This window comes from Rana temporaria, chromosome 4, assembly GCF_905171775.1.
Source record: "Rana temporaria chromosome 4, aRanTem1.1, whole genome shotgun sequence".
NCBI classification, from domain to species: Eukaryota; Metazoa; Chordata; class Amphibia; order Anura; family Ranidae; genus Rana; species Rana temporaria.
In genome coordinates, this window is record NC_053492.1 from 436,157,969 (window position 1) to 436,173,540 (window position 15,572).

General features: G+C 44.2%; 1 protein-coding gene across 5 annotated transcripts in view; it reads left to right on the plus strand.

Annotated features, from left to right (window-relative positions):
* The window catches only part of ANGEL2 (angel homolog 2), a 34,218-nt gene extending 18,894 nt beyond the window's left edge, over positions 1 to 15,324 (plus strand). For all 5 annotated transcript variants that reach the window (XM_040351461.1, XM_040351459.1, XM_040351457.1 and 2 more), the window contains exons 5-9: positions 1,041 to 1,459; positions 7,743 to 7,854; positions 9,496 to 9,556; positions 12,206 to 12,369; positions 14,939 to 15,324. In XM_040351461.1, the coding sequence (XP_040207395.1) occupies positions 1,041 to 1,459; positions 7,743 to 7,854; positions 9,496 to 9,556; positions 12,206 to 12,369; positions 14,939 to 15,084 (902 nt within the window). In that variant the 3' untranslated portion in view covers positions 15,085 to 15,324. The remainder of the gene's footprint in view (positions 1 to 1,040; positions 1,460 to 7,742; positions 7,855 to 9,495; positions 9,557 to 12,205; positions 12,370 to 14,938) is intronic.
* Positions 15,325 to 15,572: the final 248 nt, after the last annotated feature.

The following is a 15,572-nucleotide window of genomic DNA, read 5'->3' on the forward strand; positions in this document are numbered from 1 at the left end:
CTAGGTCCAGCAAGACTCATACCCGGAAGCCGAGGGATGAAACGGCGATATGCGATATGATCGAGGTATGTACGAGAAAAAAAAAAAAAAGCCAGCCTACCCGCAGTGTAAGCAGTCTTCCAAATGTATTGTTAGAAATTTGTTTTAGGGGGAACCACCCCTTTAATATTTAGAACCTCTAATTTATGGAAATTGATTTTATAGTTTGATAGTTCTGCATGGTGTTGTAACTCCTGAAGAAGGTTGGGAGTGGTTATACCTGCCTGCGCTGTGAAATGATTTTGCACAGAGTTGCCCAAATCCTCCTTTTCTCGAGTCCACTGTCGGCACTCCTGGCCCCTCTATCCTGTCGAGTGCCCCCACAGAAATCAGCTTGCTATGGGGGCACCCAAGCCAAGCCACAGCTCTGTGTGTCCGTTCAGAAACAGAGCTGTGGTTCGGCCCTGCCCGCTCTCTCTCATTTGGCTAACTGACTGACAGAAGCGTGAGCCAATGGCGCCACTGCTGTGTCTCAGCCAATCAAGGGGGACTGCCGAGTCTCTTCTGCAACATCGCTGGATAGAGATGGGCTCAGGTAAGTATTAGGGGGGCTGCTGCGCACAGAAGGTTTTTTTCTCTTGATGCATAAAATGTATTAAGATAAAAAAAAAAACTTCTGCCTTTCCACTTTAACATCTTAACATTAAAATGGGCCTTCTATAAGGCTCCATTCACACTTGTATGACTCCAAAGTGCGACTTTAACATAACTTTGGATGGGTGCAACTTGGATATGACTTGTTCCTGCAATATTTAAGGGTTAACCGTCTTCTATGGCCCTCAAGTTGCATGAAAGTCGAACCAAAGTAGTGCATGAACTACTTTGAAGGGGCTGAGACTTTAAGTTGCACGTATATGAATGGTTATCATTGGAAAACCTGGGGTGCGACTTTTTCCTAAGTCGCATGACAAGACGCACAAGTGTGAATGGGGTGTTCTCTCACCATATTATCAGATTTGATGTGACGTATACTGAATAGGGATATGTGTTTTGTTCTTCAGGATACATCTGTGAGTTCAAGTCTCGCACTGGGAGTAAATCAGATGGCTGCGCCATTTGCTTCAAATCGGATAAATTCAACTTGATGTTGGTGAAACCAGTGGAATATTTCAGACAGGACATCACTCTTCTAGACCGTGACAACGTAGGCCTGCTGCTAATGCTACAACCCAAGCTGGAAAAGGAAGCACCAACCATCTGCGTGGCAAACACCCATCTGCTGTACAACCCCCGAAGAGGAGACATAAAGCTCACCCAGCTGGCTATTCTTCTGGCAGAGATTACAGAGGTCGCTCAAATTCAGGATGGGAAATTCTGCCCCATCATCCTCTGTGGTGACTTCAACTCTGTGCCTGGCTCCCCATTGCATAGGTTTATAAAGGAAGGAAGGCTTAATTATGAGGGGATGACTATTGGGAAGGTAAGTACATGCTTCATATGCTGTAATCAGAGCTCCAGTGAAAACATTCACAGTATTTTATGATTTCCCCTCAATGACCACATGCCAACAGAACAGAAATTCAAGGGAAATTTACAAGTATGTTCATAGACAACAGTAACATGCTAACATAAGTTCTTATCCTTCTGCCATGTTTTTTCCTCCCAAAAAGTTTTTTGGGGGGAAAACTTTGACAAGAATTTCCTCTTGGAGTGCAAAATCTGTTGCAGCTCTGCATAGAAACCAATCGGCTTCCAGGTTATTGTCAAAGCTTAATTGGATAAGCTTAAGGGTCCTTTCACACGGAGTGGATCCGTATTGATGCGCCCCGTGTGTGTCCGTCGGCTCAGCGGGGATCATCCGTAAATCCCCGCTGAGCTGTCGGCGGACAAGGCGGTCCCCGCCCACTGTGCAGAGACCGCCCTGTCTTTCCTCCGCTCTCCCCTATGGGGAATCGGTTGAATACGGACCGTGTTTCTTCCGTCCGCAAAAGCGGATCTTTGCGGACGTTAGCGGATGCATCATCCGCCAACGTCTGCAATCCCATAGGGATACATTACAAGTCCGTAAACGGACCGTCTGTCCGTATGTGTGAAAGGGCCCTAATTGAACAAGCTGAAGTTGTAAGCTGATTGGCTACCATGCACAGCTGCATCAGATTCTGGGTGCTCCAGTTTTAGTAAATCAACCCCTTATTGTTTTACATATTTCTCTACCCTACTCTGAAAATTATGTACTAGTTTACCTTGCAATAGTTTCTGTAATCTGTCTCCAGGCCCCATTGACTAAAAATAAAAGAAAAGTTCCAGCTGCATGGCACTTTCTGTATCAGTGTGTCCATGTCCCCTTTCTTTGCCCTGCATTCAGCATTGTCAATTTTGATGCAGGCTGCCAGTGTGGTGGCTGTCTGTTACTCTGTATCTCCAGTTCCAGTTGTTTTAAAAACTTAACAATGGTCACATTTTTATGTTGGTTACACATTTTTGTTTTTAATATTATTTTTTCATTTTAGATAGTGAGGAATAGTTACGAACTTTACTGTTGTGGTGTTCCCCTTATTGGGAGATTTTCCTTTACTTCTTGCCCTGTAGACACAGCAAGAAGTGAGAGACTTCACCAAAGTCGGCAAAATCCTGTCTTGGGCTCAGTTTACACTTGTGTGGGCCATGCGACCCGTGTTTGCTCGTGCACAGCAGCCCATTCATTTGAATGGGCTTCAGTGCCAGGTGAACTGCAGAAAAAAAAAATGGCTGCAGGCGAACCACATGGTCTTTTTGTCCATGCAGTTTTTCCTGCTGTTCCTGCACCTGCGATCGCGCTGTGGGCTGAGATGTGTGGGGGGTGCCTGTGTGTCTTGCAAGAACAGTGCAACTCAACTGCGGGTGCAGGAATCAATGTGATTATTTTTTTTATTATTATTTTTTCGGAACGCAGGCTAATGTGATTTTTGGCCTTACACAGATGTCCCCATGAGAACATTTCCCCTCTATTCCTGTTCTGGCGACATCTCAGAATTTTTGAGACAATGGTCAGCTGGACAAATAGGATGAATATTCTTTGCAGGGGCACAACGATAAGAAAAACCTGAACAAATCTAGAATTAATACTCGTATTCAAGTGCAAAGCATGTTTCTTCTAATGACAGCCTGTTTATAAATCCATCACATTTCAGGGGTTGTAACTTCTTACGCTTAGGAAAATGAAACAAAAGTGTATGTATACTTGGTAATCAATATATACAGTCATGGCCCAAAATATTGCCACCCCTGCATTTGACAGGTCCGTCTCGGCACAGTGAGTGTGGATGGACCTGTCATCCGCCTGCTCAGCGGCAATCAGCAGAGTGATCCCCGCTAAGCAAGCGGAGTCCATCAAAACGGATCTGCCCTGTGTGAAAGGAGCCTAATGCACCACTTCGCCCAGAAAATTGTTGCAATTGCAAATGTTTAGGCATTCTCATGTTTCTATGTTTGTATTGGTATGCCACAAAAGTGTGGAGAAACAAAAAGCCAAATCTGACACATTCCACGCAAAACTGCAAAAATTGACTAGACAAATTTTTTGGCACCTTCTCAAAATTTGAAGACATTATTGCATTCCAAGTTTGTAATGCTCCTGTAATTTGTAATTAAGCTCGCCTGTATCAATTAACAGGTGCTGACAATATAGAAATCACAAACCCAGTTAAAATGGTGAAAAATGTACTCCACCTTTCTGTTGTGTTTGTCTGTGCCACACAGAGCATGGAGAAGAGAAAGAGCAGCAAAGAATTGTCTGAGAATTTTTGAGAACAAAAATTATGGAAAAGCATGGACAATCTGAAGGTTACTAGTTAGGGCTGCGCATCTTCACCGGTCTCACGATTCGATTACGATTATCAAGTCCACGTTTCGATTTTGCGATGCATCACGATTGCAGCGCAAGTGCGCATGGCTCTCCCCCCAAAATACTAAAGGAGATGATCAGAGACTGCAGACGTGGTACAAGAGATGATCAGAGACTGCAGACGTGGTACAGGAGATGATCAGAGACTGTAGACGTGGTACAGGAGATGATCAGAGACTGTAGACATGGTACAGGAGATGATCAGAGACTGCAGACATGGTACAGGAGATGATCAGAGACTGCAGACATGGTACAGGAGATGATCAGAGACTGCATGGTAGTGTATTTAAAAGTCCAAATCCTCGCTGTACTGATATTTTTATTGAGGGTTCACCATATACAGTACAGCGCCCCAATATCACACAACTCAGCCCAACCAATATCATACAATACAGCCCCATAACGCAACAGTACAGCCCCCAATAACAGCACTGCCCCATAACACAGTACAGCCCCCAATATCACAAAGCACAGGCCCCCCCAATAACAGCAGTGCTCCATATCATATAGTACAGCTCCCCAATATCACACAACTCAGTCCCCATAACGCAGCCCCCTAATATACAACACAGCACCCTAATATCACACAAATCAGCCCCCCACCCCATAACACAGTACAGCCCACCAATATCACACAACACAACCCCCTCAATTTTACACAACACAGCCCCCCCCCAATATCACAGCCTCCCCAATATTCAGCACCACCCATAACACAGTACAGTCCCCCCAAATCACATAACGCCCCCCCCCCCCCCCCATGTCATACAATACAGTCCCCCCATAACACAGCCCCCCAATACATCACACAGTAAGTCTCCCATATCTCTCCCCCCCCCCCCCCCCATCCCATGTATGAAGAGAAGACCGTGAGGAGCCCGGGACGGGGGGGGGGGGGTGGTGGATACACACGGTCTCACCTGGCTGGCTTTGTGGAATTGTTTCCTCAGCCCGGCCACCGACATGCTGTTCTCGGTGTGTGATGGGGGAGGGGAGTCCGGTGTCCGCCCAGCGATCTGACAGAACAGTGAGGAGCGGGAGACATCTCGGAGAAGTCCCACCCCCTGGGTGTGTTTGGCGAAACCAAAAGCCCCCGCCCTCTGTGTACAGTCACAGTAAGCCCGGCTGAGCGCGGAGGGGAGGTGCGGAGCGCCGAGCTGGAGCTCAAGGAGGAGCTTAAACTGATCAAACTGAACGAGTGGACGGAGCGCTCTCCCCTCGATTAATACGGTCGCATGCATCGGGGACACCCAAATCGCGATGCAGCGATTATATTTGACACCCCTATTACTAGTCCATCTCCAGAGATCTTAATGTCCCTGTGTCCACTGTACACAACATTGTCAAGATGTTTACAGTCCATGACACTGTAGCTAATCTCCCTGGACGAAAGAGAAACAATTATCAAGAATTGTTTGAATGGTGGATAAAGAACCTTGATTAACTTCCAGACAAATTCAAGCTGACCTTCAGGCACACAGTGTACAACTGTGTCAGCCCGCACTATACATCGCCATCTGAATGAAAAGGGACGCTATGGTAGGACACCCAGGAGTACCTCACTGCTGACACCGAAACATAGAAAATCCAGATTGGAGTTTGCCAAAACTTACCTGAGGAAGCCAAAATCCTTTTGGGAGAATGTGCTGTGGACAGACGAAATTAAATAAAAGGTTTTTGGTAAACGTTTATTCTACTGCTTTCAGAAAAAGAAATGAGGCCTTTAAAGGAAAGAATACAGTCACACATGGTGGAGGTTCACTGATTGTTTTGGGGTTGTTTTTCTGCTTCAGAAACCGTGTGCACAGCATTATGAAATCTGAAGATTACCCCAAAGACTTCTGGGGTGCAATGCAAGATGCAGTGTCAGAAAGTTGTGTCTCCATCAGAGGTCATGGGGCTTTCAGCAGCACGACCCAAAGCACACGTCAAACATTACCCAGAAATGGTTTAAGACAAAGTGCTGGAGAGTACTGAACTGGCCAGCAATGAGTCCAGATCTAAATCCCATAGAGCAGTGGTCATCAACCCTGCCCTACAGGGCCCACTAACAGGCCAGGTTTTATGTATTGCCTTGGGGAGATGCAGTCTAGAATACTGAAATCACTGAGCAGCAAATGATATCACCTGTGATGTATTTCCGTTATCTTGCAAACCTGGCCTGTTAGTGGGCCCTGTAGGGCAGGGTTGATGACCATTGCCATAGAGCACCTGTGGAGAGATCTCAAAACGGCAGTTGGGAAAAAGGAACCCTTCCAATCTGAGAGATCTGGAGCAGTTGGTAAAATAGGAGTGATCCAACAAAATTCCAGTAGAGAAGTGTAAGAAACTCATCGATGGTTACAGAAAGCAATTGATTTCAGTTTTTTTTTTTTTTTTCCAAGGGATGTGCTACCAAATATTAAATTGAGGATGCCAATAGTTTTGTCCAGTCCATCTTTGGAGTTTTGTGTGGAATGTGTCAGATTTGGCTTTTTGTTTGTTCACTTTTTGTGTCATGCCAAATACAAACAAAAGAAATAAACATTAGAATGACTAAACATTTGTAATTGCAACAATTTTCTGGGAGAACCGGAGTATTCTCTGACAGTAATGCAGGGGTGCCAACATTTTTGGCCAAGACTGTAGTTTGGTCTACAAGTGTTCAACATTCATCAATTCATCCATACATCTGTCCATTAGTTGCTGGTTCAAGCAGAAACATGCATGCATGCATACATACATACATACTGTTCATTTGAGTTCATTTTTCTAAGTACTAATGAAGAAGCCTCCAAAACAGCCTGTCAATGGAATAATCTTGTATCTAAATGCCACACTGCAGGGTTTAAAGGGCTTGTAAAGCTTTGTTTTTTTTTCACCATAATGCATCCTATGCACCTTGCACACTCGGGCCCCCCAGCCCCCTCGTTTTACTTACCTAAGCCACAAAACTCCTGGGCTCGTTCCCATGATGGTTCCCCCTGCTTGAGGCGGCTCGTCATTGAAGATTGACGGCAGCCCGAGCCAATGGCTGTGCTGCTATCAATCGCATCCAATGACACGGCGCTCTATGGCCGCCGGTGTATTGTCACGTTCTGCTGCCTGTCTTAGAATGCTGCGGAAATCACGTGGCGGCCAACTGCGCATGCGCGATGCGTTCCAAACGCAAGTGCGATGCGTTCCAATGGATTCACGACCGTACACACCAGTGAAACCTCGGTCGGCATCCAGGCTCTTTCCTTAACATCCCCGTGGATTGGAGGATGTTAAAAAAAGAGCCAGGAGGCCGAGCGATCGTAGCGAGGACGACTGGCCACTTTCCTCTAATTCCACGTCGCCCTGAATGCCGGGTTCGCTGGTGTGTACTGTCGTAAATCTATTGGAACGCATCGCACTTGCGTTTGGAACGCATTGCGCATGCGCAGTTGGCCGCCACGTGACTTCCGCAGCATTCTACGATAGGCAGCAGAATGTGACACTACACCGGCTCTGTCACGGGAGAGCGTCCACAAGCTAACCCCCTTGGGAGAGAGCTTCCTGTGAAGGGGGTTAGCGCTTGCGGGGAGGACCTGAGACACCTGCTGAGGGACCCCAGAAGACCAGGATCGGGGCCACTCTGTGCAAAACGAGCTGCACAGTGGCGGTAAGTAGAACCTGTTTGTGGTTTTTTTTTTATTTTTTTTTTTTTTTTTTTTAAACCAAAGCCATACAACCTCTTTTAAATTTTAGAATCATTTAGGTTTTTATTGCTGTCTGGACTGTCATGGTAATAACTTGGTACTCCCACATACAAGAGCTCTCCGTGCCTACACCTTGTTGACAAAAGATACTGACTCATTCCAAGAGCCACATCCCATAATTCTCCTAATTCTGCCTTTTTTGTGTGTTTTTTCTACAGGTGTCTGGGCAGGAACAATATACTTCAGGACAAAGGATTTTATCTATTCCAATTTGGCCAAAAACCTTGGGCATCACTCAGAAGTGTGTGTATGAAGCCCAGAAGAAAAAAGGTTCAGTACAGTTTTAATGAACTTTAATTCTACAAAAATGTTTTAGTGATTGTAAATGATCACCTTGTAAAACAACCCATTCAGTTTAAAATAGAAATGAGACAAAACATTTTTGTATAGGTATAATAATAAAAACATTGAAAAAAGTGATCACATTCCCTTTTGTTCTTAGCTGCATGGGAGCTGGGGGGATGAGAAACAGAAGGACATCGAGCTTCCCAGTGAATGGCTGTGCAGCAGAGGCGTGTCAGGACAAGTCTGATCATTGGAGCAGAGTACACTTTGTTCCCAGCATATCTAGAGAACTGGCCACAGTGTGCTCTCCTCCTTGGTGTGGTGAATTTATTCGTATGAGGAAGTCTCCTGTTCTCTTTGTATTGCTTCCTTTATATGAAATCCCTGCTTTTCCGACCAGCAGAGGGCCTGGCAGGAACACCAGGGATCTCATATAAAGGAAGCAGTACAAAGAGAACAGGAGACTTTCTCATACGAATACATGGTACAGCAGGCACATGTCAGGAATAGGAAGTGTTGGGGTAACAATGCTTTAACCACTTAAGACCCGGACCAATATGCAGGTAAAGGACATGGCCCTTTTTGCGATTCGGCACTGCGTCGTTTTAACTGACAATTGCGCAGTCGTCCGACGTGGCTCCCAAACAAATTTTGGCGTCCTTTTTTTCCCACAAATAGAGCTTTCTTTTGGTGGTATTTGATCACCTCTGCGGTTTTTTATTTTTTGCTTGTAAACAAAAATAGAGCGCCAATTTTGAAAAAATTAATTTTTTTTTTACATTTTGCTATAATAAATATCCCCAAAAAATATATAAAAAAACATACTTTCCCTCAGTTTAGGCCGATAGGTATTATTTACTACATATTTTTGGTAAAATTGATTGGTTTGCGCAAAAGTTAGTGTTTACAAAATAGGGGATAGTTTTATGGCATTTTTCTTAATTACATTTTTTTTTTTTTTTACTAGTAATGGCGGCAATCAGCGGTTTTTTTTTTGTTTTGTTTTTTGTGACTGCGACATTATGGCAGACACTTTTGACACATTTTTGGGACTGTTGTCATTTTCACAGTGCAAAGTGCTATAAAAATGCGCTGATTACTGTGAAAATGGCGGTGAAGGGGTTAACCAACAGGAGGCGCTAAGGGTTTAAGTGTGCCCTAAGGGAGTGATTCTTACTGTAGGGGGGCGTGGCTGGACGTGTGACGTCACTGATCGTCGTTCCCTACAACGGGGAACAGACGATCGGGGACAAGTCACAGAGAAGAACGGGGAAGGTGTGTTCACACTCGCCCGCCTCTCCCCGTTCTTCAGCTCCTGTGACCGGATGGCGCACTAGACCCACGGCTGGGCACTTAAAGGGCAACGTACCTGTACTTGCCTGTGCCCAGCCGTGCCATTCTGCCGACGTATATGGGCGGTCATTAAGTGGTTAAGTGGGTTCTTCTAAACAGCTGAAAAAGGCTGTTCTTTATATTTGTGCATGCAGGAATTTACACTTGTGAACTTTAATGTTTAACTTGTAAACGTCAATTAACTGTTTTGGAAAATGCTGTTTGCCTGGCTGTCGTGCTTACGCAATTCTTCCGTTCCCTTTTTTTTTTCCCTGGCTGTTCATCTGTTCTTAGGAGGACCGGAAGAAGCAGCTGTTGGGTACACTTGCAGACAGACCGAGGCATCCAATTACAGGTATGTCTTTATCCACAACATCTTTTGGCTGTAGATTTGGGATAGTGGGGTGTATTTAACTTTTGGTCCAGATGTGCAGCTTCTCCAAAACTTTTTTTACCTTGTACAGCCAGCATTGTCCCCTCCAGGGTGGGCGATTTTTGTAAGCTGGTCATAAATGGATCGAAATTCTGCAAGGACCAGCCAAATTTGCATCCATCTATGGTCTTTCCCGTTCTAGAGAAGTCGATCTAATACATTTTTCATGACCCGGCTGATCAAAAAACCTGGGGCTTCTGAGTCGGTAGCAACATGGAGGGAATAATTAAAGGAATTACCTTATTATTATTATTATTATTATCATTTTTTTTTTTTTTTCTTAAATGCACCAATTACGTTTTGTTTGCATTGTCGTATTGAAACCTGCCGAGCATTGCAGCTGTGATCAGTGTGTCACAGGGGCAGTACACCGGCTTCTGTATTGTATTACCATCAGCCCCAGGTCCACGCAAAGATACAGATCTTCTGTTAGGGCAGGCATGTCCAAAGTCCGGCCCGCGGGCTAATTGCGGCCCCCATTCCGGTTTAATGTGGCCCTCCTAGTAATTTGTGTGTGTGTGTGTGTGTGTATATATATATATATATATATATATATATATATATATATATATATATAATCTCTTTTGTGGCCCCCAGATATATACAAAAGATTTATACTGTATTTATCGGCGCTGCCTCAGAGGGGACAGGGAAGGGAGAATGAGAAATTGCATACAGGAGAATCTCCTGTTAACTCGGCTGCATCTGTATTAGGAAGTCCCGTCTCCTGGGCTGCCATTGGATGACTCCTCTGTCTATCATAGGTGGTGGGACATTGTATTAAAGAGGCTGCTGTGTAAACAGGAGATTTTCCTGTATGTAATCTGTTGGCACTCGTCCCGTCCCCTCCGAGGCTGCAGATGGGCATCGATCAGGCTGCACTGATGGCAAAGGTGAGGCTGCACTGATGGCAAAGGTGAGGCTGCATTCATGGCAATGGAGAGGCTGCATTCATGGCAATGGTGAGGCTACAGATGTGCACAGATTAGGCTGCATTGATGGGCACTGGCCCTTATTTTGCTTCACAGTTCTTTATTTAAAAAAAAGAAAACATTTCCCTGAAACTTGCCTCCTAAAGTGAAGGTGCAGATAAATACGGTATATCCAAATAACACGCCCAAGCTCATCCTAAGTCTTGAGCGGCGCCACAAAAGATAGATAGATGGGTAGATAGATATCTATCTATCTATCTCCAAATAACACGCCCAAGCTCATCCTAAGTCTTGAGCGGCGCCTCTAAATATAGATAGATAGATAGATAGATAGATAGATAGATAGATAGATAGATAGATAGATAGATAGATAGATAGATAGATAGATAGATAGATAGATAGATAGATAGATAGATGGATAGATGGATATCTTTTGTGGCGCCGCTCAAGACTTAGGATGAGCTTGGGCGTGTTATTTGGAGATATCTATCTATCCTTCCTATCCTTCCTATCCTTCCTATCTTATCCTATCCATCCTATCTTATCCTATCTATCCTATCTTATCCTATCTATCCTATCGTATCTATCTATCTTTTGTGGCACCTCTCAAGACTTAGGATGAGCTTGGCGTGTTATTTGGAGATAGATATCTATCTATCTCCAAATAACATGCCCTACCTCATCTCTTCACCACACACAGTCACAAAGGCAAGAAAATTCTTGTTGGCCAGTGTAGTAGTGCTCAGACGAACACACTTGGCAAAATAGTCGGCCCTCAGCGTTTTTCACTTCATCAAATTTTGGCCCTCTTTAAAAAAAAAAGTTTGGACACCCCTGTGTTAGGGGGATGGAAGAAGATAACAATAACGTCAATGCACTTGTTCTGTTTCTCTGTGAGCCCCTCTGCCGCAATGCAGATGAGACTTGTGGTTTTCCAATTCAGAGATCCCCATGAATGTATAAAGTGGTTGTATGGATGGATTAACTACAGGATTCTGCAGTGAAGCTGGAGGTTGGTGAACACCGCAATGTTTAAATTTGAAGAAAGCCCTGACTAAAACTCTCATTAAAAAAACATCCTCCTTCCTCCTGACAAAAGACATCTTCTATTTATTTATTTACTTTTATTAACAACTATAACAAGGGGGTTATATGTGATATTAGATAGGTGATGACAGGTACTGTGTATGGATGGAGGTTTGTTGGATACCTCCTCTGTCTGTAGTCATTTCAGGCCTGGGATAGAGTGTCCTTGATGTGCTGCTTACATGGTGCTTGCCAGAATTGCTCTGAACCTGGAAATGCTTTTGGATCTGAGCACTTCCCTGTTCATTTGAAGTGGAGGCGTTTTTGCTGAATGTGAATTCACGGATCCCCATTCTATGCTCTATGCTTCTAAACCTTTCTGCAGCATTCCCAAGGGAGGAAACACAAGAGGGTGGGGTACATACTGTCATTATGTAGAAGTGATTGGGTGGCCTGCTATTGCACTAAGAGGTTTAGAATGTTAATACCTCGATCAGTAGCCACTCCGTGGTACCAGTCAAGTCTTTGGGTTCCCCCACAGCACTATGATCCCAGGAAGGTGGAGATGCACAGCTTTGTGTTTTTTACTCTGATTCATCTGTTTCTTTATTAGGGAGCTATCGAATCTGAACCACCACTTCAGCCTTTCCTCAGTATATTCCCATGTGAGCCCGAACTCCGGGATGCCAGAGGTCACCACCTGCCACTCCAGATCTGCCGTCACTGTGGATTACATCTTCTATTCTGCACACGACAATGACCCTTTTGCCCAGCCAGGTAAAAATTGAATTGTATTATGCTCATTGTTTCACGATAGGTCTGGCAATTATCAATATTTCATGTACTGTAAAAGCTAAAGAGGAACTGAACTGTAAAAGTTGCAGCGCACTGTAAAGATCTCCAGAGTGGGGCTGAAGGTAAATATATATATATATAGGCTACACTGAGAGTGGTCAGAAGGAACTTAAAGGACAGCTTCACTGAAAGTGATGTTTTGTGGGGGGGGGGGGGGTTTATGCAAGAAAGCTCACGTTTTTTTTCTAAATGAACAAACATTCAAAAAAGATTATTTTATAAATGTGAAAAATTTCCAAAAATTATTTGGGTCGATCTGTAGGTATCTTACCAACAATGAACATTAGATGGCGCACAAGGACTGAGTGTTTCACATTGTTCAGAAAGTTTGTAGACCCCCTGATCTAAGGACCAATTTGCTTTTCTTGAGACTTTTAGGGGGGCTGCATTGTGGCCAGTGAGAGTACAGCATCAGTGGGAGTAAATCATGCCCCATCATTGGTGTCATAATTTAGGACTCATTGTTGGTGTCATTGGGAGGTATTGTGCCCCGTCCTTGGTGTCATAATTTAGGACTCATTGTTGGTGTCATTGGGAGGTATTGTGCCCCATTGTTGTCATTGGGAAGAATTGTACAATTTTATTGGTGTCAATAAAATGATGCCCCAAGGGCGAGATAAAAGCAAGCAAAGTACTGAGTCTGGCCCCCGGACTGCATTTTGGAGACCACTGATATAGATGGATTGCTTTACTTCATCTGTTGTGTAATGATGGGGTGTGTGGTTTTCACACTACAACAGAGGAAGAGTTGCCTGTAGTGCTAAAATGAATTTTAAAGATGGTTGCTTCAAAGGGTTAGGCTACTGAAAATGAATAATCCAGTGTTTTGTCATTTCTAAGGCATTAAACCACCAGACCATTTGTTAATATCTCAGAGGAACTGTTGATGAGATCTTTCCCCTCAAAGCGGAACTAAATCTTTTGTGGCTCACTGGAGCGCGAGCCATAATGTTCATTTATGTATATCATCCTTGTACACTATGCCCTAGCATGCCCTCTTTCAGAGATCCAAGGTCCATGCTCCCCCCCTCGTCAATCTGGTCATGGTCACTGCCAACTTCTGGTCGTCTTCTCATTTTGGTCATTGGGTCACCCAGAGATTTAATTGTGTTCATTCTGGAGTTCCATTGTTACGGCTCCCTGCGCTATTTTTGCCATGTTACAGATATCAGGGATGGGTCACTGAAGTGTACACAAATATAATATTGTATACCAAATCTGTTATCAGTTTTTTATTTTTTATTTAAATATAGTTCTGCATTAGGTTCAGGGGTCTGCACAACTGTTGTGTCCATTACGAGGGGCTTCGACTCTTTCTGAATTATGGAATTAATATGAAATTGGCACATTTAATTTATACTTTAAGTGATGCCCTTGCCTTTGGCCAAAACTTTAAAATTTTAGAAATTTTCTGGATTGTAAACTCAAGCCAAATGTTAAGTTTAAAGTAAACCTGTGCCTAGACTGAACAAAGGCGCATATTCTTAAAGCACTCTCTCGCCCCTGCCCCCTACTACCACATTTGTCTTTTTTTTGGGGGGGGAATGGGTACCCGGTATTGGCAGGTACCCACTCCCAGTCAGATCTGAGCCAGAAGTTTAGCCCTTCTTCTTCCGGGACATATCACAGGTCCCAGAAGACTAAGGGACCATTCGCAAAGCGCAGCGCGACTTGCTCAGTAGGCAATCGGCTGTGAAGCCACAAGGTTTCACTAGCGATTTACCTTGCTTACAATGCCGGTGCCTGCACCCAAAGATGATTTAAGAATCGGTTTGGCTGAGGACATTGCTGGATCACTGGACACTTAAGTGTCCTTATACTTATATTAAAAGTCAGCAGCTACAGTATTTGTATTTCATATTTTTTGGAGGGACCCCGAGCTCCCTTTTTTTAAAGCGGCATTAAAGGAGATGTAAAGCCAAAGCTTGTTTCGCTGTACTTCTCCTATGGATCTCAGGAGTGCAGTACATTTTGCACTTCTGTGACCCGTTTTCAGCAGAGAGCGGGCTGAAGTCCGCTCTCTGCTGATGTAACGGAGTCGGTCCAGGCACGGGTGTCCTCACGGCCATAGAGTTGGTGCCTAGACTGAACAAAGGTGCATTGACAGTCGCCAGCTCTGTGCTTGGAGAGCAGTGAGAACTGAGCGTGCTCAGTGGTGTTCTAAAAAAAAGAAAAAGATACAGCCCCCCTCCCTCTCTGTTTTCAGGTGGTTAACACGTTGCCTCCTGTATTGGAGTCCGTCCCTCCCCCACTCTGGGTGAATATGCAACAGAGACACCTTTTGGACTACAGATGAATTTCTCCAAAGTGCATATAGCCACAGAGATCATTGTGGACTTTTTTTATGATGTTTTTAACTGCTTGTTCAGAATATGAAAATACTTTAGTCTGGGCAGAGGTTCTCTTTAAGACAGATCTCACTGCAGAGACCTATTTACCACAAGCACCATGGGACATGGCTCCTGTTTGATTGTTTCTTGTCTCGTTCTAGGAGTCAGAGTTCCATATGGGCTGCAGCTTCTTGGAAGGCTGTCCCTTCTTACTGAAAAAGATTTATGGAGTGTCAACGGCCTTCCCAATGAGACCAATTCCTCCGACCACCTCTCGCTGCTAGCCAGATTCCGGCTGGAGGTATGACATCTGCCCGCTGGCCCACCATTTTTAGACACGTTTTCATTTTTCTTTTAGGATACAACCTGGATTCAAGAATGTTCTGGGTGTATTATTTATTACAGTTTTTATGACTTGTGTTTTACTTGTACTTTTTATTGATTTGTATTCTGAATTTTGTGCCATTTGTAAAATGCCCCGTGTTAGGGAAGAGATTGTAAATATTTTCTAATACAAAATAATAATTAAAAATGTGGATTATTTGGCTTCCATTTTTTTATTTTTAACCTATAACTGACCACAAAAAACTTGGAAAACTTATTGACACGAGTATAAGCCTAGGGTGTCCATTTGCATGCCTCACTGTGCCCATGACTAGACTGACGTTTAACATGGGAGTCTATGGAAGGGGTGCCCGGCTTTGAAAAAATGGTGCTCCCCAGCCAACAAACTTTGCACACTTGTAGAGGAAGAGTGGGGCTGCATGTGTGCCAAGCTCCGGGTCCATGGGGCCT